Source organism: Phaethon aethereus (assembly GCF_964289735.1).
Source record: "Phaethon aethereus genome assembly, chromosome: 2".
NCBI lineage: Eukaryota > Metazoa > Chordata > Aves > Phaethontiformes > Phaethontidae > Phaethon > Phaethon aethereus.
In genome coordinates, this window is record NC_138582.1 from 136,234,923 (window position 1) to 136,257,907 (window position 22,985).

At 42.7% G+C, this 22,985-nt stretch overlaps 1 protein-coding gene across 1 annotated transcript in view; it reads left to right on the forward strand.

The window, feature by feature from the left end:
- The window catches only part of RAPGEF5 (Rap guanine nucleotide exchange factor 5), a gene marked incomplete at its 3' end in the record, with an annotated part of 161,230 nt that overhangs the window by 56,789 nt on the left and 81,456 nt on the right, over positions 1-22,985 (forward strand). The window contains exons 8-9 of the mRNA XM_082015389.1: positions 5,531-5,604; positions 11,264-11,389. Of these exons, the coding sequence (XP_081871515.1) occupies positions 5,531-5,604; positions 11,264-11,389 (200 nt within the window). The remainder of the gene's footprint in view (positions 1-5,530; positions 5,605-11,263; positions 11,390-22,985) is intronic.

Below are 22,985 nucleotides of genomic sequence, written 5' to 3' on the forward strand. Positions count from 1 at the left end.
TGGCGGAAGGGGTCTGGCAGCAACGCCGGCTTGTGGGGTGCCCTGTCCCCTGCCCTACCTGCTGCCTGGGGGTCAGTTGTCACCCGGGTCATCAAACTGAGCCAGGCTAGAAGTCATCCCAAACGCTTTTTCGTAGTACAGGGAAAGAATATAAGAACGGGGCGGGGGACACGACAGCCAGCAGTGATGGGGAGCTAAGCTGGCTTTCTGTCCTGGAATAGCCATGTGGGTGCCATCCAGACAGGCTGCCTGTCGAGTCACTTATGGATGGACAGATGTCCCTTACGTCATGCTGTTCAGCAGCAAAATGGTTAACTGTGATGGCAGTCCTCTCTTAAACATTTAAATAATCAACTTTCAAAGGTAACACCCTATTAAGCCAAAGGGAGGAAGTTCACACCTCTCCTGGTGTTATTGTTCCAGTCTGGCTGGCTGCAGCAGCAGAATGACGACAGTGCCTTGGTTTGTGTTGCGAAGGTTATCTCTGCAGCCAGAAGGGATAGAAAGAAGAAACTTCATTTACAGAAAAGGAAGAAAGCACAATACAGCAAAGCCTCTGGGAAGATTGCAAGGCTGTAGGTTCCAGGAGTTGATTTATGGGTGGATTTTTTTTTTTAACTGTCCTTTCCACTTTCAGTTGGGTAAAAGATTCTGCTATTTTGAATAAGACAAACTATTAAAATGAAGTAATGTGCATTGTGTTATGTGACTTTTTAAAATCTTACTCATGAAAAGTAATAAATTTTCCTTCAGTTTGGGGCTGTGCAGAACAGCGTGTCGTGGGGTCACTGCTCTGTAGGTAAGCCTGGCACCTTTGGCAGGATTCTTCCATAGGCAGGAGAAGGTCCATGAGTGCTGCAGGTGGCTGTTGTGACCCTGACTGCATGCCAATCTGTCTAGCTAAGGACATCCTTTTGGTATGCCTGTGACGCTCTGTGCTGCCAGGGAAGACAAATCCCTTCCCATGGCTTAAATCTATGTTAAACTTTGCAGCATGGCAGTAAAAACGGGGGAGCACTGCTGGTCAGTAATGGCAACACAAAGGATGTGCTCGGTTCTGGCGTGAGCGATGGTTACATTCCCTTTCCCTTCACACCCTCGTGTGATGGCTTATTCTGCTGAGGTAGCTAGTACAAAATTATTTACTTTTGTTTCTTATTTCTTTGTTATTTTTTTCTGATGATTTAATGAGCTGAAATGGGATTACTAAAGGACAAGACTTTTCCCTGCAAGAATTCTCTATTCGTTTATAGAAGAATCTGCTAGCAAAATCTCAGCTCTGGTCCATGGGGACACAAGGAACTCAGACCAGATGATGGCCCTTGTGATCCTTAAGTGACCATAAAAGAACAACATCCTGAATTCTCTAGGCTTATTTGCAAACGGACACATTTGAACTGCACATTAGCAAGCTAATGCTCGTTTAACATATTTTGCTTTCATTCATGGTGATCTCTCCTCCAGAGGAGGAGAAATGCTGCAGGTAGAAAAGGGAATTGGTCACTCTATGTTTGTTTGCATGTTTTTTCTGTCACAGATCTCAAGCCTGAACCCAAACATGACCTTAAATAGATACATATAGGTCATGTAGGTCACTTTGCCTTTCCTTGGTGTTGCTGCTTTGTGAAATGTGCTGGGGTATTCATATTAAGGAGAAAAGACCAGTTTATGCTGGTGGAGAAGGAAGGGTTTGGCCCAGTTCCAAAGTTCACAACTTTTTTGTATGTACACGTTACAACTTCAGGGAACTGTCCCAGAGTCAACACTCGCCTGGGAAGTACTTTCCCATCCCACCCTAACCTTCCCCTCACTTTTCCTACAGTTGAATTTGCAACATCAAGCCTTTTTATTAAAAAAATAAATGGCCAACTGACAGTAAGTTGGAAATGATCCTTGGATTCTTATATTTTATGACAGAACTTGTATTTCGTGCACAAGACCCCATAAGGGCAGTGCCTGGGCCAATTCAAGGGGTGTCTATGACTTGTTAGGGAGTTAGGAGGCACACCGTATATAGAAATACAGCAATTGATTTCTTCTGTGTGTGTGATGACCCCTGTGAACATCAATTTCTGAATACACTAGAATATTTTAAGAAATTTGTGTTTTTTCTGTATTTTATAGACAAAACACGTAGTAACGTTTTCATACAGAAATTAAGAAAACATAATTAAGAGCTGTTGTTTGCCTATGTAGCCACTTAAGCCTTCAAGGGACTATGTTCTTGTGATGGAAAAAAAAATGTATTACATGGTAAGTATTGCCCCCTGGGTATAGGTAAAGGGTTCAAATTCTGGCTGGTTCTTACGAGTTTGGATAAGAGGTAGAGAGAACACAAAAATCAAGTTTGTGATGGAAATTTCTTGAAAAAGAGGCCGACTGCTCCCTTTTTCCCAAGAGGGCTGCGAGAACGTCAGTGTGAGGTCTGGGATTTTTTTTTTTCCTTTAAGAAAATATTTACTGGTTCTTTTCTACATTCCTTACACAGTTTAAACAACACTGAAGCCAAGGAGAGCTGGGTTTGGATTATGAACTTTTTCAGCTTTTTTAGAGTTGAGCTGTGAAATTGCAGATAAAACCAGCTTTTTCTTCGTGTGTTTTCTTTTTTTTTCAACCTGCTCACTTAGGTATGTCTAAGCTGAGGTCATTGCTCATCAGCTTTACAATTGTTTATGCTGACATTGTTCAACACCCAAGGATACCTGGATCCATTGGGGTTGTGGACATGTACCCTTTTCCTCTTTCCCTTTGTGCTACGTAAAAGATGTTACTCTGCTCAGCACAGGATATTTGCTGCTTGTCACTAGCTCCCCGGCCAGATACCGTCCCCTTGCTAATCTGCCAGCCCAGTCAGGTTAGCAACAGCGTGCTGCTCCTTGAAGGTCCTCCTGTTTGCTTTCGTTGAAGATGGTCTAGGGTGCTTGCCCTGGCATCGGGCAGGGAAGGAGACATGTGCAACAGAGGCCAGTGACAAGAAGCCAGTTGGCAGCCACTAACCTTTTCCCCTGGCACAGCTGTTTACAGGGCGCCCATCTGCTCAGGCTTCTTGGAAAAGCTGGCTGGATCAATGTAAATCACTTAAACCTGGACCCATGGTCTTGTTACTAGCAAGGTGCCACTCCTTTAAATGCCATGATTAATAGCCAATGTCTGAGGGGATATTTTGCCCATCAGTGGCTACAGCAAATTGATTTTAGACGAAATCAGAAAATTGACAGGAGAGTTGGGGAAATGTTGTGTTTCTGCTGATGCAGCCACAGACTTCAGCAATTTGCAGTTGCTCAAACAACCGTTTTTTAGCATTTGTTAATGCCTTCTGGCATTGCAATGTTCCCAGCTTATGCCTGTTGCTCTACCGTTCGGCAAATGGATGTCCTGAATGCTTTGTGCCCCCTGCAGCAGTAGAACGGGGTCACGCACGCGTGGAAGTGTGCATGAGGACGAGGCAGCTCTTGGTGAGGAAGGCTGGGAGGTGGGTTAACAAGGGAAGGGGCTGCACAGAGCCCCCCGCCTGGTCAGACAGAGAAGGTTGCCTTGGGAAACCCTGCCCCAAACGAGGAAAGCAGTGGCCACACAGGGCTGTTGAGGCGGTCACTCTGGTTACTGCTTCATTGGGTCATTATTTTTCCAACCTGGGGTGGGCAAAGGCCACAATGTCCCAAACATGATTTCATTTTGGCTAGCTTTAAATGCTGCTGGGATAGAGCCCCCATTACACGTGCTTTCCGTTACAGCTGTAGATTGACCCTGTTTTCAGCATTCACCTTGAATTTCAGAGGTTGGCTGGTAAAGTGGTGTCAGCAAACCCACTAGTGAAGATTTATACCAGACCTCTGTTTTCCTTTGACTCTGTTTTCCTTTGATAATGGATTAAAGAAGATCCCTGAATAAACTGTATTGACAAAATTACTTTTTTTTGCCTTTTACAATTGCATTTTTATCACCTTTTTTTTTGGATAGCATAACTGTGGGGGAAGAAAGAAGAATTATACCCTATATGGCATAGCAGTATCAGCAGGAATTCTGCAGTAAAAAGAAAATAAATCTGTATGCTTTATTTTAGAGGTCAAGAACAGTCTAAAGCTACTTCTAAATTGCTGGATGCTGTCTAAAGGTTAGACTGATTTTTGTCTGCAGCAGACCCAGAGCACCCATGCAGACACACCAAGTCAGATCTCATGGCTCACGTTACATGTATCAGCTCAGCTGTGGTAACCTGGTTGTATGTCTAAAGGTTGAGGAGAGCTTAGGTGAAGGTGGCTGATGAAGGTAGTACTGCTACCTCTACAGATGATCTGCTTTGTCAATCAAATCCTGGGCTGCCTCAGCTCACAGACATAGTTTTAAGGCAAAACGGGACTGGTGATGCTTGTCTTAAGACACAGTGCTATGAGCTGTGGCTGTTCTGATACAGCCTGATGACCAGCGCAGGTACCCAGAGGTGAAGGAGAGAGGAGGTGGACGGGAGGAAGCACACAAGCTGAATGCTCCGGCCCATCCATCAGAGCCATGTGCCTGGCGTTGTTCAGGAAATGGGTTTGCCAGCTCTCCCGCGTCAAGGATGCTTTTGTTGTCACAGCTGCTATGGCTACACTGGCAAATCATTCAATGTGTACACGAGTCCAACAATATTTGAGTATGGTGCTTGTAAGTCACTTCTCACGTGTTTCATCGGGTCTGTCCTGCCTAACCTGCCATGTGTCACATTTCAGAATGGCTGAGGGCTTAATGTCCTGTTAAAACAGAGCGGGTGGGCTTGTTGACTGGGAGGGTGCCTTGGGCTATAGCTAGTAAAGCTACCTACAGATAGAGCTGTTTGCAATATGGAAGTCTGATGTGTCGCTTCAAAAGCAGTCCTTGTTTCTTTAGCTGGGTAAACTGATAACTCTGATGTAGATGCATCCAGAGCTTACATGTTTGATCCAAACCTTTTTTTCTCTAAAGTCTGGCAAAGCTCGCTGGTTTTAAGCAGTGTTAATTGAGGTAAGTTACTGGTTTCTCTTATTGTGCCAGCAGCAAATAACCTTCAGTAGATCATCTTATGCTACCATTTATTTGTGGAGATTAATTTCAGGGATAGTAGTGGTGGTTGTTAAGATTGAGATCAATTTGCTTACAAAGAATTTTCCAAGGCTGAGATGAGGGATAAATCTGCTTATTTTGTTTAGTCTGAATTCACCCTCTGCAATATAATGAAAATAAAGGGATGTCTGATTTTTTATTCTTCATGAGTCACTAGGTCTTTTTATAATGTATGGAAAAGTGGAGTTTCTTTACATGTCACCGTTTTACCAGGACTAACAGGAGCAGGAATATAACTATTTAGTACTGCATTTTACTGCCTGGGAAAAATAAAGTGTACTGTACAGGATTTGTCCAAAACCACTTGAGGAGTTAACTAGAAAGCGAAACTTGGAATGTGGTTTCTTGAATGGTCGTCCTGTTTGATCTAAACTGGTCCATGCTGCTTTGCTGCATCTTGTTATGTGAACCTGCCTGCTTCCAATACATTCCCTCTTTCTTATTTTAGCAATTAATCAAAATGAAGAAAACAGTCATGAAATAAAAGGACTAGAAGAGCTCAAGGATACCTCTGATACTCAGGTAAATGTGTAAGATTAATGCCATCTCGGGGACTTTTTTGGATCTACAAGTTGAAGGATTTGCTTTGAATAGCTCTGGGAAATGGATTTTTCTTGATGTTCTGCACAGGGAGCCTGTAGCAAGGAGAAAATCTGCTGGATCTTGTCTTATGTGACTATTTAGAATAAGATTGATGATTATTCTGGGAATTAATGCCATGATGTTGCAATTGGACAGCATTCTTCAACCATCTCTCTGCTCTTTTTAGATAATATTGAGCATATACCATACCAGCATACGCAACCTGCATATAAGCGTATGCAATACCAGCATGTACCAGATGTGAAAATAAAATGAGATGTGTTTTAGGAGGCAAAGGCATGTGACATTTTGATTGACTTTTAATCACTGTAAGTAGAGATGCAATGAAATGAGGATACTTATTAGTCACTCGAGTGTAAGCAACATCCTTTTTCTTTCCTTCTCTAACTCTAACTTCTCATTTACAACCAAAGCATACTTCTAGATATTGCTGAGAAGAAACTTATATGCATTTTAGAGTATTTTATTGGGGAATTGCTTACCTTTTTTTATTCTGTGAATCTTTTTTGATTGATCTCCTGTTCATTCAGTCATTCAGTTCATGCATTGAAACTGCGCAAGTGTAACTATAATTGTTATTGTATTTTTGCTTTTCATTTAAAATTGATTTCTCCCAGTCTTCATTGTTTTTTTCTTCTATTCCTCTTGACAATCATATGTTTCACCCCAGTTGCCACCTTTGCTCCTTCTTAGATATGCAACTTGCAGTTCCTGTTTCCGATTTATCTCCTAACACCTTGCCCGCTAGAAGGCTGTGTGTGAGAAAGACAGGATCTGCACTGATGTCTGTGAGCAAGCCTAGCTGAAGGGGTACAAGCCATGTAGCCGAGGTTGCAGTTACCTATATTTTTCTAAAGGTAGGGGCTGTCTTGACCACAGTGAGCCCAGGAGGGGCTTTAGGCAGCTCCAGTAGCAGACCTGGGCCATAGCAGACACCTGGAGAGTGCAGGCAGAGGAGTTGGGGACCATGCTGATATGCCCACTGCGTCAGCGTGTATCTGGGCTTTGCTAGCGTAGTCATCAGAGTCATGCTCAAGCAAGATGTTGGGAAATGGAATTGCACACAGTTTCAAATCTATTAAAAAAAGTGTAGTAGGAGCTCTAATGTGTGAAAATTTTGTTACCTGACTTTGATCCCTAATTCACATGAGTGTGGGGTTGAGGTTCAGTCTTGTAGAGCTCAGGTGTGCATTACACAGCTATAGAAAAGACCCAAGCGGAAATAGTGACCTCACTGTACAAAAAAATCTGTCTTTCTGTTTTGTGGGGTTTTTTTTGTCTGTGTTTCATATATGCTTAGTTCTACTTGATTGTTGTATTTATTATTATTATTTTAAAATGTTTGTTCACATTTTATGTCAGAGATGTAAAAAGAAAGACTACGACATGTGTGCTCAAAGCTCCTAAGTAGCCAGCTAATAAGATTACATGGGTAGATTATAAAAACCCATTAGAATTTATTATTGGATATTGATTCGCTTAGCTTTTATTTGGCTGGAAACCAGCTTCTAAAATTTGAAAGAATTTGAAACACATTTAAAATTAAACAATTATTAAGTGAGCTGTTAACAAAAGTGTTCAAGTGCCCAACTGGGAGGAGAGTGGAAGCATTATCGAAGCAGCTGTTGCTCCAGCTTGTTTGTCAGTGCCATAAAAACGACATCCTGCGAACACCAAATACAGTTTGGTTTGAGGGTGTGAATGATTTTTTTTTCCCCACTTTAGTGAGACTGCATGTGACTGAAGCAAAGCAAATGACCTTTTGAGGCAGTGTTTTTGGGTTGATCAAAGGTGAAGCCTGTAATAATTACGTCGTTTTCACCAGACACAGAAGGAGACAGAGGTGCAGTGGGAAAAAAACAAACCACCACAAACCTCTTCTGTTAGCAGAGTTGAAGGGTGTTGTGCCTGCTCTAACCACCGCTGCGGGTTGGAGGCTTGACTTACATTGAAGTTAGTTGACAGAACTGATAGAAGTGTGGAAAAAAATCAGTACAGGCATTTTTTAAAAGCAAGCATGCTGTAAACAATGGAAATAATGTAAATAAAAAACCCCATCCTGTCTGCCTAGGGCTGTCTTAATTCACCTCTGTGTCACTGCTAGCATATTCATTCATGGCCTTTGCAGAGGGAATATTTTCCAATGGATGTGCTGAAATAGAAAATGTGTTGTCAGCATCTTTGCTTTTCCAGCCTCAGTAGTGACTAATTTACTTTCCTTCCCATAAAGTGTTTTTATTTAATTTCAAATATTGTATAAACACCTTTAATTATAGTAATTTTGTTCTGTGAATGGTACTAAAGCCTTAGTATAAAGCTCCTATGTTCTTTTATCATTCATGAAATTAAAGCCAGTTAAAATATGCAACTTTGTGATTTTCATCTTCACATAAGTTAGTACTTGTATCTCTGTTGGTGTACATGAATTAGAGGACTAAGCACCAACATTTGAGCATGCAGGATTTTGTAGGCTGTGTGCCCACACAAAGTAGAAATCGAAATTGCGCTTTGCTTGCCTTTACCCTTTCGTCTAACAAAGAGCTTCAAAGATACTGCTTGAAAATTAAATTTATATTGACAAGTGAAAATGACCAGTAATAGGAGACTCTATCAACATCTTCCCAACCAGCTGTTAGAGACTGTCATCAATTAATTAATTAGTTGACCTGAATGCTTTCTTATAAATATTTAGCAGAAAGATTTATAGTGGAAAGTCAGCATAATTGAGGAAATCAGAATTAAAAGTGAGGGAATAATATTTTTCTTCTTAATTATGAAAAAGCATGTTTAGCCTTTTGTATTTCAAGTACATTGTTTACTCCCAGAGCTAAGCATGTACAATTAACTTAATAATACCTTAGCACTCCCCAGAATTTTTTAGTTGACCTTTTATCCTCTGGAAACCAAATAAAATAAATACATTTTTGATGTTCCCTGCAATTCTTTAAATTAAAGCATAGCTGGGGAAGGAGGAAACATGTTAAAATGTAAGATTCTTCCTGGTGGTTGTTTAAAACAGAACGATAGGATTCTTTAATGAAATTGCCACTCTGAATACAGACCATATTTGTGGCAGGACTAATGGGCTTGTATCTAGAGCTACTTCTTCCCTGGGGTGCTCATCCATGCAGAAAGCAGTAATATGCTCTATCTGGACACAGGCAGAAGGCAAGGGGTGAAAGAGAGCGAGGCCCATGTGTTCAAAAGGTTGTCCTTGTCTGGGATGTTTCTTCCACTTGAACATACTGAAGCTAACTGTTACCCCAAAAGTGAAGTTGCCCTTTCTCATCTTCACATAAGTGGTTTTAACCATTGGGCTTTGCTTCATACACTGAAGATCAATAAATATTTGTTCAGCAGAGTGAACACTACATTTCTGTTGATGTCCATCTGACACTTGAAGTACAGGTCCTCGTAACCACCTATGCACTCATAGGTCATGGCCTGACTTGTCTGGGCGCAACATGAAGGTGTGAGAAGTGCCTCACACACATCTTTATAGCCCCAAACCCTTAATAGGTCATAACATTTGGAGTTGACCTTAGCCTACAAGCCTGGGGGGATTACAGCACACAGATGTTATACTCCCTGCTAGAAGCATCCCAAAGCCATGAAGTAAGCAGCTTTGGCTCTAGTTGCTGTCCCCAGGCCATCAAAGTGTTGTGAAGTGCAGACATCAGACCTCAGCCAAGTCTGTGACGATTGCCTAGGTTCCCTGTGTAAATTACAGAAAAAAAGAGGAGAATCTTAGGAACCAGCTCATCTGACCATTTTTAAATGTCTACTGTGGAGTAAAAAAAAAAAAATAATTCTCAAATACCTCTTTTTCTCTATTGATTAAATGAGTCTGAACAACTAGTTCAGTATATTCTTCCACATTTGATAAAATCAGTCTCACTCCTGATCTGCAGGTTTTAACGGTGTGTCAGAACTGGTTTATAAATGTGTCTTCTATTTAGAAGATACTGAGCTAATCTCATAGAAGATGTAAGGACCTTCAGTCTAGGCACTGCAATTGCTTATTTTCTCAGTGGATTTCTGACTTTCAAAGTAGCACGTAGGTTCCTTATGTGGGAAAGCTGGGTTCCTGGGGAGGGGGGACTAAGCATAGGACATGCAAAGCACAGGCTGTATCTGAAATTCTTTCCTTCTCCAGAGCACAAGTGCCCGATGCAGACTTGGGAGGAGATGCCTTCAGCCAGACTGGAGGAATGTAGGCGTGTAAAAATTTCTTTCAAGTAATTCAGTAAGGATGACTCTTTGGACTTGGTCATGGAACCTATTTTTTTTCCACCAGTGTTAAAGCACTTATTCAGAAAATGGATTTTTTACCCGCTTCAGCTGAAGAAACCTTAACCCACATCTCCCTCTTCCTTGTAGAAACAGCAGACTGCAGGATGGTTTGGGTGGGCACTCTCATGCCTTCAGCTGTCATGGGCAGGAGTTTCTCAAGGCCAAAGGAATGGAGCCTGCATGGCACTATGGGTTAGTGGTCAGAGCATCCCTGGCTTTTGGTCCTGACTCATAAGATCTTTTATGAGTTTTGGAGTACATACTGATTCAGTAAAACTCAGGATGAACAGCAGAAAGAAAAGCGTGGAGGAAGTGGGGGAAAAAGGTTGATTTGCAGATGGCCTTTGAAGTCAGATTGCAATACCATAGCCACACCACATGCCTGGCCCATGTTCCCCATCAGGAAACATCTGGGCTAATAAAAGCCAAGCAGTATCATCGAGCCAGGTCTCAGTTCCACAGAGGCTATATCCATGACCAAGCCATGGACAGTGATATTAGCCGCTGACTTTGCAGGCTTTGATTCAGCCCTCATCAGCTAACTTTGTGATGTGTCTGGTATGCCTGTGTGGATGCATGTATCCGTCTTTATGTATATCTATGTGGCATTTTTATAAAACAACCAGTTTTATAAAGTGCTGAATGTTTTGACGAAATGCTATCAGCAAAACTTGAACAACTGGCAGAATATTACCCCAAAAAATAGTTCTAATGTAGTTTTTAAAGCAGAACTCATTTTCTTCCCTAAGCAAAATCAGGAGGAATTGATTTGTTATTTACAGAATAAATAAATGCGGCACAACTGTCTTTTAATGCTGGAGACTTGCATACGTGAAAAATGGTTGGAGTGGGAGCAGAGGGAGTTGTAGCCTGTTATTTTTAGGAGTGCCTTGTGTTGTGCTTCATTCTTTTTCCAGGGCTGTTCCTGGCTAACTTTCCCATGAGTTTTTAACCTCTTGCTCTTGTTCTCTTATGTAACAGGAAACAGGCTGACAGGAACAAATAAAACACAGCGTATCTGATAGTCACACGCAGAGGAGCGGTTGACTTAGTTAGCTCTGCCTTCGTTCCTCCAAAGTAGATACATTTGGAGATTCAGATGTGCCTCAGCTCCTCTCCAGTTGTTTCCCAGGAAGCAGCAACTTGTTTGTGTTCAGCAAGCAGCACCGAAGCACCGCAAATATGAGAAAACAGATGCGTTCCTTATAAGGTTGAAATTTGTGGCGGTGTCATGTCCTGGGATTGTGGATTTAAGTATCTGTTTGCTCTTTCTCCCACCCTTAAGGCAGGGGTTTTGTGCAAGCTTCAGGGAAGAGATGACATCGGACGGATTGAGCTGGTCCAGAAGCTGGCGAGAGAAAACTGCCAGTTTTTGCAGGCGGATAGAAAACCCCCGGAGAAGGCAGAACAAGTAAGACATTTCTTGTTTGGATTTTTTTTGTTTCTTTCTGGTAGGGGAGGAAGATTGCGGCCACAAAACTGAACTAGCAAAGCTGATGGTCAGAATCCGGGGCACACATTAGTCATGGGGCTGTAGCTGCTCTGCTCTGGCATTTACATTTCTCTGAGGTGTGTTCAGTTCAATAATCGTCAACACACTTAAATTATTATGTTGTCATTAACTGTCAGTTACTGTTACCAATATCTTACACAGATAGGAAGTAGCAGATGATTTCAGGATGCTTTCTACCAAATTGTTGTAAATGATTGCGAAATATTTGGATTTTAGGGTGTATTTAAATAATATGTAAGGTATATGCGTGCTTAAAGTACTTACTTTAAATTGTCTTATAGAAAATTACTTTGCTGCTGGTATATTTGGATGCAAGCATTGTCTAGAGCTTTTCAGTGTGAATTGAAAAGAATGGTCTGGGTAGGAATTCAGCAGTTTCTTTAAAAAATGTGTTTTCAACCAGAAGTTACACTGAAGAAAGCAGCGTTCTGTTTATTGCTTCTGAAAGCACTTATTCAGATGTTAATAACTGGATTGAAAATGCACTAAAACTTGACTGCTCTGCTGATAGCACAATGTATCCTAATTTTGCTCTCCTGGTAAAGATTTCTATTTTGATTGCATATTCATCTAAAGGTGCCCAGGATAATAACTGCAAGAAACAACAAAAATCCCATCTAGTCCTCATGTGTCTTGCTTTAATGTATATATAATTTATTCCATTTTCTGCTCACTGGACAGTAGAAAAAAGGCATGTGCTTTAGAAAAGAAATACTTTTCAGCTCATCTGCAAGCTCATTCCTACTGAAGTAAGCCTGCACAAAGGAAAAGAGAAAGATGAAATCTTATTTCAGACTTTCATGCTGTTCTGTTCGGCAGCGTATAAGGTCTAGGCTGGTGTAGTTATATATGTAATTGTATCAGTAGGTGAGCACGAGGGAGGAGGATAATTAGCCAGGCTCAAATCCCTGAGCTTGAATTGTTCCTCAGCTGATCCACTAGCCATGGATATCTGGCAGAATTTCCATATATCTTTAAACCATATCAGCAAAGCGCAATTAAAAGCTTAGGTGCTTAAGTAAAGAAGATTTGAAGCCAGGGAAGGTTTCTAATTGTGTTTCAGGATTTGGAAGCAAGATTACAGATGCTGTGGGCAAAGGGTAGAGGGGAATGCTGGGACTGATACTCCAGAAATTCGGTGGATATTTTTGCTGCTTACTCCAGCCATTGCACAGGGCGATGTGGTGTCAGCTGCAGCTCTGTAGCTGCACAGATCACAGCGCAGTTCCAAAAATGGAAAGGAAAGAAGTGCTCAGCTTTTCTTCTCCTTTGAAAAGTATGGTACTTAGCAATTGCTGCTATTTAGGAGATGAGTGACTTCAGTTTAGCGGGAGCGAGAGCAAGCTGCTCGTACCCATGCTGAGCGGCGTAGCGTGGCGGTTAACTGCCCACGGGCAAGGATGTGCCTTTAGACCTAGGAGGTGGCAGGAAGGAGAAATGTCACCTGGGAGACTGCAGAAGCACAGGTCGTTCCTCGTGTGCCCTTTATTTCTGGGAGGGGAGCGTCTTACAGCTAGTGCTGGCAATGCCGAGTTATGGTGTGCTCCCCCAGCCTCGTTCTGCACGGTGCCGGTTGTCGGGTGGGAGGTGATGTGGCTGTGCCTGACAGCCCCGGCAGCCCGTGCCCAGCTGTGAGTCTTGCAGTCCTCGGTGCGGGTCTGTTTGCTAAGCCCCCAGCCAGCCTAATGATTTCCTTAGGAATAGTCACCAAGAAGGCATTACCGAACATGGGCAAGGTCTGTCGCAGGGTCCTCAGTTGAGCTGACTCGGGTAATTTCCTTTGACTGGGAAAAAAACCCAACATGCTTTGCTGCAGTGGGGGCGGTGGGTCACATACGTTCAGGAAGATGTGAGCTTCCATCCCTTCCTCTCCCTCCCTTCCTCCCGTGTGGTCCGAGAGCTGCCCTGGCGCACGTGCGGCTGGCGGGGTTGGGCTGGCTGGGCAGAGCTCCCTGCCCCGGGCAGCTGTGCCCTCTCCATGGAGAAAAGCAGCGGGCTGGGTGGTAGTGAGCACCGCTCGGGTGCGGGCTTTCAGACCTTCCTGTCTCGCCCTGCTGCTACAGAAGCGATGGCGGATTCATTGGCACTGGCTTACTGCCCAGTCCCTTCTGCTCGTCGTAAATGTTACAGGAACATGGTCAGGGTGTGGTGTCCTTACAGAAGGATGTGTAGCATGCCCATCTGTCTGGTTTCCTTTGTATTACTTTTAAAAGCATAGCTTACTCTTACATTACTTTCTTAGAAACACAGGGTAAAGGGCACTCGATGTAGGCAGTAAAATGGAGCGGCTCTGCCTGTTCTTCGCAGGACCCTCATTTCTCAAGAAGGGTCCCTGCGCTGAGGCTTTCACTAGCTCTCCCTCCTGGGGAGCTCAAACTGCGCTTTCACGGATGATCTGCCTTCCTCAAAGGGACGGCGTTCGGTCTGTAAATGAGAGGCCGGAACACTCAGCCAGGCTCCTCTCCCCACCTTTGGAGAGCCGGCGGGCCGGGCTGGCCTCCAGGCAGCCCATCTGGAAGCAGAAGTTGCTGCTGGTTTGCAGGGCTGTGTGTCGCAGCCAGCCCGGGGCAGCGTCGCTGTTCCAGGCTGGGGGGTTTGTAACCCGCCTGGACGTAAAGCTGCTCTTTCCAAGATGGCCAAGGGGGAATTTTTTGCCAAAGCAGAGTTCTGGTTCGTTCTCCTCTAGGAATATGCAAAAAAACCCGCAACTTGAACGCAGGGTTAGAATTGTGCGTATGCGCAATTCCTCCCTGCGTACTCCGTCCCACGCACGTGATGGGAAATGGAGTTGGGGCTGCTCTGATGCTACCCACCATGTTTCTAAGGCACACCCCTTCAGATGAGTACAACCTCGCATGGTTTTCCAGCATTAACAGCAAACACAAATGTAGTATGATGGGGCTTTGCTGACTCTTGTACTTTTCTTTGAAGAAGGAAGAGCTCTCGGCCTAACTGAAGAATTTGGTACCCATTGACCCCAGTAACTTTCTTCCTGTACAGTGAATGGGGTGTGGAGCGCCATGGGTAGCTAGGCTGCGAGGAGGACTGGTGAGCCCTCCTGTCGTTCAAATAAATAATCACCATCTTCATCCGAGTTTGAGGACAGAACTTTGTGACTCACGTAGGAAAGGCAGATAACAAGGATCTGGTCTTCCAGATGTTTTCGGGCAGATAAAGTACCTAAAGGTATTCTTCAAGGTGTGGTGTTGGAGGTCTGTGGCCCACAATGGGCAGGTGAAGCATGGATGGTTCAGAAGGAGATGAAATATAATTTTTTTTTTCTCAGAGAAAGCAAATGGTCTGGAAGAGGGAAAACGTGACAGCTGGGTGGTTCGCTGGAGGAGAGCTCGATCTGGAACCGTAGTGGGAGAGAGAAGGGATTCCTTCAGTTTGAATGTGTTCTGGAGGGTGTAAAATTGGGGTGTATATATACATGTATATGATGATTTTGTGCGCACATACATTTTTACTTCATACTTCAAGTACCCAAGTCGGAAAGTCCATACTGCTTTTGTTTCAGGTTTCTGGTATGCTATCCTTTCTTTTTAGATTTATGGGTTTTATTTATTTATAAAAAAGTGTGCTGAAAAAGTCCTATAATTTAAAAAGTTTTGTACTAAAACTCTATGATGTATGAGCTGCTTATTTGTTTTTGGCACCGCAAGCTTGCTGTGATCAGGTTAGACTGGTATATTGGAATTAGTGTTCTTCTGTAGCGCACAGTGCCAGCTTCCTCTGGTGAATATAATGTTTGCAAAGTGCTCTAACTGTAATGGTGCTCACAGACTTGCAGAGGGAAAAAACCCCTAAATTATAGTGATTTTTTTTTTCCCCCCACTCCCACTTGCTAATGTGTTAGAATAAGGTTCTTAATTTAAGGGACTGAACCTACCACATGTGTTAGGTTTCCTAAAACATCAGTTTGCTAATGATTAGAAAGTAAATAGTAGTAAATAAGTTTCTAAATAGGCAGGTAAGCTACTTCTCTGTGCTGTTGCATTCCTACAATAAGATTCAATGTATTGATAAATAAATAAAATTAAATGGTTGTCTAAAATGCACAGAAATTATTTTAATACCAGATGTGGGCTAGAGTAAAAATAACTATGCAAGCTTCCAGTTCTAATTTTATCATTACATGCAAAGCACATTCATAGGCCTAGGGAAATGTAAAATTGAATATTTGTATTTTTATGTTATTTAAATATTTCATTCCTTTAAAACAATTGCTTTGACAGAAAATAGATGAAAAATCTGTATGGGAATATTGAGCTCTAAAATGAGCCTGCTTTTTTGAGAAGTTTGCTTGCTGTTAGCGTTAATTATAATATAGAAAGCAAGCTCTGTACATAAAGCCATTTGAAGTAATTTATCACAGCTTTTTTTGCTCAAGCATACATTTGAGATGCGTTTGAGGCACATTTGCACTAAAACATTTTTTTTTGGAACTCCTTTAAGCAGCTACAGGCTCAATTAAATAATGCCTTTGTAATAGATGTGATACTGTTTGTACAGTATTTCCAGTTATTATTTCGATGAAGCGTTGCACTGATTAAGAAAATCATGTCTGTTTATAGTGTTGTTGTCTTAGTAAAATTGTAAAAGCGTTTTTCACCTCATCAATATGAGGAAAATATTCTTTAGATTATAATATTGTCATCATCATCAGGTCAACAGAATAAGCTTTCTACCAATTGACACTGATGTTCAAAGGAAATTTAAAATTCTCTAATGTATTCATTAGAGAACTAAAGAATAGGAATTAATTTCTTCAACTCTATAAATCATATTCTAGGCTGGGGCTCTTCTAGTACTTCCGTGCATCAGTGGGGAAGGGAATGTTTCCTAAATCTGTGTTGTAATCTCTTTACAGTTTAATGAATATATTAATTAGTTACATACTGTTTAAAAGTGTGTGAGTACATACAGCTTGAATGTATTGATTCTGTGGCTTAGCCAGTTTAAGATGAAAGAGTTATATTCTAGGGAGCAGGTAAGTTTTCAGAAGGACAACAGATACTGAAGAACAGTTTTGTTAATTTACTGAGTACTAACTTTTGTAATCAGTGGTCTCATTAAGAAGACAGATTATTCGCTCATTGAAGCAGGTTAGTGGCTGGGCTGAGCTGTTAAAAGACTTACAAAAGAAGATTAACGATTTAGACCCTCAGGTTGTATAGATTACTCACGACCGAGGAATTTCTTGAGGAAATTCCAGCCATGACACATCAAGGTTATTTTAGGTTTAGGGTGCAGCTACCTGTCCAGCTGGACGCCTGCAAAGAGACAAGAATGAACATCAGGACGTGTCCAGAGCTGCAGTTTTTCTTAACTTAACAAAGCCATGGCCCTGTCCTGATGTACTGTTGAACTGATGGTCAGCAATCAGGGCTCTGAGGGAAAAATACTCTTCAATACGATGATGTCAAATGATGTCTCAATGCAGTCAGTGACTGAAATCTGTGCTTTAATTTAAAAAAAAAACCCTTGTTGCTGCTTTTGTTGTAACTGTTCTAGCTGGGCCAGATACATTGGGTAGCTTAAGGGCAGATTTACTGCTTTTGGCTTTTGGAGGCTATTCTGCACCTCTTGCAGAACTGTGGATCAAGTGGACATAACAACCAGAGCACAGTAAAAGTTTTTGCAGAAACTTTTGTGGCTTGAGTAGCCATGAGATGGTAGAGATGTCTGAAGTCATTGAAATAGAACAGATTTAGCATGTCAGCACAGGAGTTTGCTATTTCCCTTCCTACCTCTTAGATACGCCAGTGTTAGCAGAGAGAGCTGTACCAGGCTAAGATGACAGTTTGCCATTTTGACATAGTCTTCATCTACAAGCCAAGAAAAAAAGTTAGTCTATCAGTGAGGCTGTAAGTTTATAGCTCTGTGTTGACGCGTTGAGTAAGAGTAAGTAATGAAGAGGTAGGTACATGCTTGTTGTGGAGGTAACCTGAAGTTCAAGTCTCTGGTCTGAATCAGGAGGAACAGGGACTTGAATCTAGTTCTGTCATGTTCTGGAGGGAGCGTCCTATTCCAGACGGTCAATTTTTCATCTGCTGGAATGAATGCATAGCCTCAGGTGATCACCTGTTCTTCATAAGCCAAACTCTTTATCTTCTGTGAAGAAAAGACTTCTGCAGGCCCTAGGATTTTTTTCAGTGCAGAACAGGCACAGGCATCTTTTTGAAATGGAAGAAGTTTGCCAGAGATAAGGATCCTCCTGCTCAGATGCAGGACTGGGATCGTCTGGCTGCCAGGAAAAGCTTTGTTTCAGTCTTTTGCAACCCTTTTGTTAATAAGAAGAGTATTTTTATTTACTATATAGTTTTAAGAGGGCTTACTGTTCCTTTTGTTGAGCCTATTTAACATGGCCAGAGTTTTGGAGGAGAATGCCCTCTTGCCAGGAGCGCAAAATAGCAGTGAGGTGATATGGTCCTTCTTCAGTAAAAATGAAGCACTGGAGAGGAGTCATGCTTGTATGCACATGATGTGTTGTGAGCACAGTATAGGAACATGTTGAGTGGGAAGCTCACTCTTTTTTCTTTGAGTCAAGTTATATATTCCCATAATACTTTCTTTCCTCCAGATGCTCAGCCTAGTGTTTAAAAGAAAAGAAAGCCTAATTTGCTCCTCTTTGATTTATTCTGTAACATTAAACTACTTTGTATAGAAGGAAATTCCACATACACATTTTGCCTGCTGGGCTTTCTTTGGTGTGGAACAGTGACTCATTCTTGTATGGGACAATACTTTAGCTACTGGGCTGAAAGGGGTAAAAAGGGCATGTGGTATTTAGCAGGCTAAAACAGAAATCTGGGAGCCAGAACATTGAATTTTTATTTCTGACTCCATTGGTTATTTAATATGTAACCTTCTTCAAGTCCTGTCACTTCTCTGCACCTTTGTTTACCCAGATATAAAATGGGGTGTTAAACATGTAGGACCTTGAAGGGGTGCTATAAAACCTGCGGTAGTTAATGAATGTTGATGAATTGCTTTGAGACCCTTGAGAGGTGGCTTGGGGATCCCAGCAAGTTGGAATTGGGTTGGACTTTGAACTGCTGAGGGCCAGGGGGGTATTTTTTAAAAACGCGAGCATAGCTGAGGCAAAGCCAAGCAGTTGCAGTCACTTTGCAGTCTTTGGGTCCTCGGGCATCGCTTCCGTGACTGTGCCGTCGGCAGCATCCCTGCCCCGACTGCTTGTCCCCAGCCTCGGGCTGCCCCACATTGTGCTGCTCTGTGAAGAGACGCAAGGAATAATGCAGCTGAAAGATAAAATAAATATACCTTTCTTGTGGGGTTATTTTCCAGCTGGATCAGTTTCCCTTGTGGTTTGGGGATATGGGTATGGGGTGGGAATGGCGAGAGCTACTCTGCTGCTGACAGTGAAAGACAGGGACTGCATAGTTCCTGGTAGCACCAACGTTGAAAACATGGTTCCTTGGTTCTGCCTTCTGCTCCATTTATCAATGTGGAAAATCAGAGAAACTCTCTGAAAGCTTTCGTCTGCAGGTTGTCACTGTCCTCTGCTTCTGTGTTTCTCTCCAGATTCTGAACCACTTACCTGTGTATGTTTCTAGACTGTCCAAAGGCTTACTTAAAATTAATCTATCATTTTCTCCCTTTAGAGAAGTAGAAATTACTAGTTTATGAATTCAAAGCACCTGCTTTAATGTTTTCTGGGTTTAAATTTACTGTTCTGTCCCTCTCTTTGTATGATCAGTACATTTGATGACATTCTGAATGTTCTTTTCTCCATTTTTTTGATTGATGACATCAATAAACTTCCAGTTATGCTGATAATAGAGTGGATGTTTCCTGCCATTTACTTCCTTACCGTTACTTCTACGCTTGTCCTGGGAACTCTGAATAACAAAAGTGCCTGGATCTCTCTGTCAAGTTAGGGAATTTGCTACCTAAATTCGATGAAATTAAAAAGAAAAGTTGATAATGCTTTGAATAAGGTACCATGCAAACTTATGTGAGAAATTCCAAGCAGTTTCTGAAATTCAGGAGAAGTAATTTTGTCCTTCACCTTTCAGCAGTGCAGATCTTCTAAGTCATTCACTGTTTTACTAGGCTTTTCTCTTGGAATTGAAACCAATCAAGGACATCTGCCTTTGGCTCACAGTGTGGGCCTGGCTGAGAAGAAACAGCCAACATAACTGGAAAACTTGGTTGATAATCCAGAAGCTGATGGCTGTCCACCACATCATCATCTTTGGAAGTTGTCTGAGATTTGGTAGCCTGGCCAGAGATCAGTCATGTAAAAAGGATTCAGTGCTTCAGACCTCTTTTAGGTCTCTCTTTCTTTTTTTCTTTTCTTTTTTTTTTTCTTTTCTTTTTTTTTTCTTTTCTTTTTTTTTTTCTTTTCTTTTTTTCTTTCTTTCCCCCCTCTCCTATCCTCCCAAATAAGTTCAGGAAGAATCTTCAGTTTCATTGAAGTGGAGATTTGGGCCAGTAATGCAGGAGATATGTGGCTAGTGTCATTAAATGGCTGAATATGTTTCTACATGTCAAGCTGTCAAGCTGTGCTCCTGTTTGGAGTAGGCACTGCACTATAGCATATTTTGTAGCAAGATCTGCACTCTGTGCTAGGGTCAGTGTGGTTCCAGTGGCAGGATGCTCTGGAGTCGGTGAGGCCTCCTTTGATATCAGGTGCTGCTGGGCTGGCACCACAACCCTCCCCAACTGCCAGAGCGACCAAGCTTTCTTCAGAGATCTGACAGCCTGTGTCAGGACCTCACTGGAATAAATGCCACCAGCATTTGTTGGCATTTGTTCCTGCAGGCAGGCTCTGGAGACCACCTGGAGCATGCCAGTATGAGGACTCAGCCTTTCCCTTTCTTTCAGCTGCCTCCCCTGTACCAGGGTCAGGCTACCCGCTCTGAGGGCGTTTTGGAGAAGGGGTAGCTGCAAAGTGTCTATCTCTGTCTACATTGCTGAAGCCTCCTCCACAGCAAGAAGGGAAGAGCAACTGGACCTTGTATTTTCTCGCAGGCTTCTTTTTTCCCAGGATTTATTTGTTTTAATCATGAGGCATCCCTTAAATCTCCAAATGTTATCCTTTTGCTATGGCCATTCTGTCACTCGCTGTGCTTGCATTTTAAAGCTTAATTCAGCTCCTGCCGATCTTAATGGGTATTTTTTTGGTGAGAGCAGGGTGTAGCCCTTAGGGTCCAATGCTTCCATCACGCCGTAGCTTTGGAAGGTGGTGGCATTTTGCAAGATGCGCTTGACACATGGTCACCTGTGGAGAATGCTGATTCGGTAGCAGTTAATACACCACTTGCATTCATTTTTCTTCGTTGTATGTGGCGGCTCAAAGAGCAAAGGAATGAAGACACAGGTGATTAGTGGTATTTTTGCTGACTGTCCTCCTCTAAATCAAAGCAGGTATTCCCCTCTCCTTCCTCGATTACTGTTCCTACTGCTGTGTGCAGCACCTCCTAATATTCTAATTCACAGCATGTGAAAATGAGGTCTCAAAGTGCATGTGCATGGATTTCATTTTAACTACCCGTGAAAAGTTTTAATTAGATGTTTCATGTGGAAACATGAAACAGGGTTTGAAATTAGCAGTGACCTTGCGGCCTTCCTCAAATACATTTTCTGATACCATGTGGCAGGCAGTTCCCAGCACTGGAAAGTGCGCGTCCGAGTGGGGAAGGCTGTGACGTGAGGGAGCGGCAGCAGTTGCTCCTTGCAGGAAAAAGAACTTTAGCCTCATTTGGTGACATGGAAAATAATAGAATGACCTAACTCAGGAAGATCATGAATAGCAGCTGGTATTTCCTTTAACAGCTCGCTGGAGATCGAACCTTAGGTGGATTTCCAAGCTCTGAACCAGGGTAAGCCCTGAACAGGGGGTGATGCTGAAGCACACAGCCCTCTTTGATCAAGGGCAGGGCATACGGCTCACCTCCCTTGTTGGCTGTGCTGTGCATCGGCTCTGTCCCCCACCAGCCTGGCTGACGCTGCTGCCTTCACCTGGAGTGGCTGGACTGAGAGCACCATCCCTTTATTCGTCTCCATTTTCTCTGGGAGGCGAGGGGAGTAGACCTGTGCGTGCTCTGTCAAGGGCAGCGTTTCCCCTTAGCCCAGTGCTGGGAGGAACGAAGGAGAACCTGCTCTTTTGATAGAGTAGGAGGAGCACAGAACGCGAATATGCATCACCTTTTTGGTTTGGTTGCAAAATCAGCGTCTCTTTCCGTTTTAGAGGCGTGAATATTTTATTCAATGAATACAATATCAGTTTAGGCCTTTTCACCAAATACTTTCAGTACGCAAGTAGGGGATTATTCACCTCAGGAACTTTAAAAACATACATGTGGATACAACTACAACAGTTAAATCAGTTTAGTGTTTGCAAAGTATGCTGTTTGGCTTTATTTAGCAGGTTAATAGAGAGAATTGATGTGGTCAGGGTCAGGGGAGAAAACACTGATCAGGGCTGGCTGGAGTGAGTAGGCCAGAATTTCAGTTCTCACATGCAAAGCCTCGTTGTTCAGGTTTCAAGCTAAAAACCAGACACATTCAGGGCTGGGTTTCCTTGTGTGGATGGCAAATGGCTGGAAAGTGTACCAACGCTCTGGCTTTGTCTCCTCATGTGTGAAACCTGGATCTTTTCAGTGGAATCAACACATTGATTCAGTCTGCCTAAATAATCTGTCTGTACACAGTACCTATGGCGAGCTAATCATTGGGCTATATTGATTTCTTTTTGGTTTCATAGATTTGATGAACTTGTGTAAAAGAAGCATGTGGCTTCTAAACAAAACTCCCTTTGCAGCGAGTTCTTTACTCCTATTCCCCGCAGAGGCAGAAGTAAAATTAAGCCATGGTGGAGGATTGTCCCACCTGCTTTATCATTGGGCATGGGAAAATTTTCCGGAGGAATTTGAGCAGTGTCCAATGTCCCACTGGGAAGCCATCAAGTCCCACATGTTGCAGGTGATGGTATCCTGCATCTGGAGCCTTTCCTGGGATTTCATCAAGGGTATGACAGAATCCTCCTCCACCAAGGAACTCATGGTCCCCCCAGTTCTCCTTCTGTAGAGATAGGTGCCAATGTGTACGTGTGCTTTATGTATTTATTCATTAAAGAGACTGCAAATCTTGCCAAAAGCAAAGCTGATAGCTTACAGGGGCTACTTATGGAACCTTTTTTCACATTGTAGGAATAACTAGTCATTTTTACACATAGTAGCAGTTGGTAACATAAAGAAGCTGCTTTTTCCTGGTGACCCATCTGTTCTGACACGCCTCTCCTCCTTCTCTCTTCAGATTGCATCAGGTTTTCATCTAGCAGTTTCTGAAAAGTTTCAATCTCCTTTTCAGTTCTCCAGATCAAAACCTGAATCTCGGGCATCGCATTTGAGACCTGTACAAACTTCTGTGCCCCTACCTTGGGGACGTCAGGGCTGTGAAGGTCACCTTTCCTCTGCTCTCTGTCCAGTGCCCGCTGGTGGAAGCGGTGATAGATGCAGGCTGT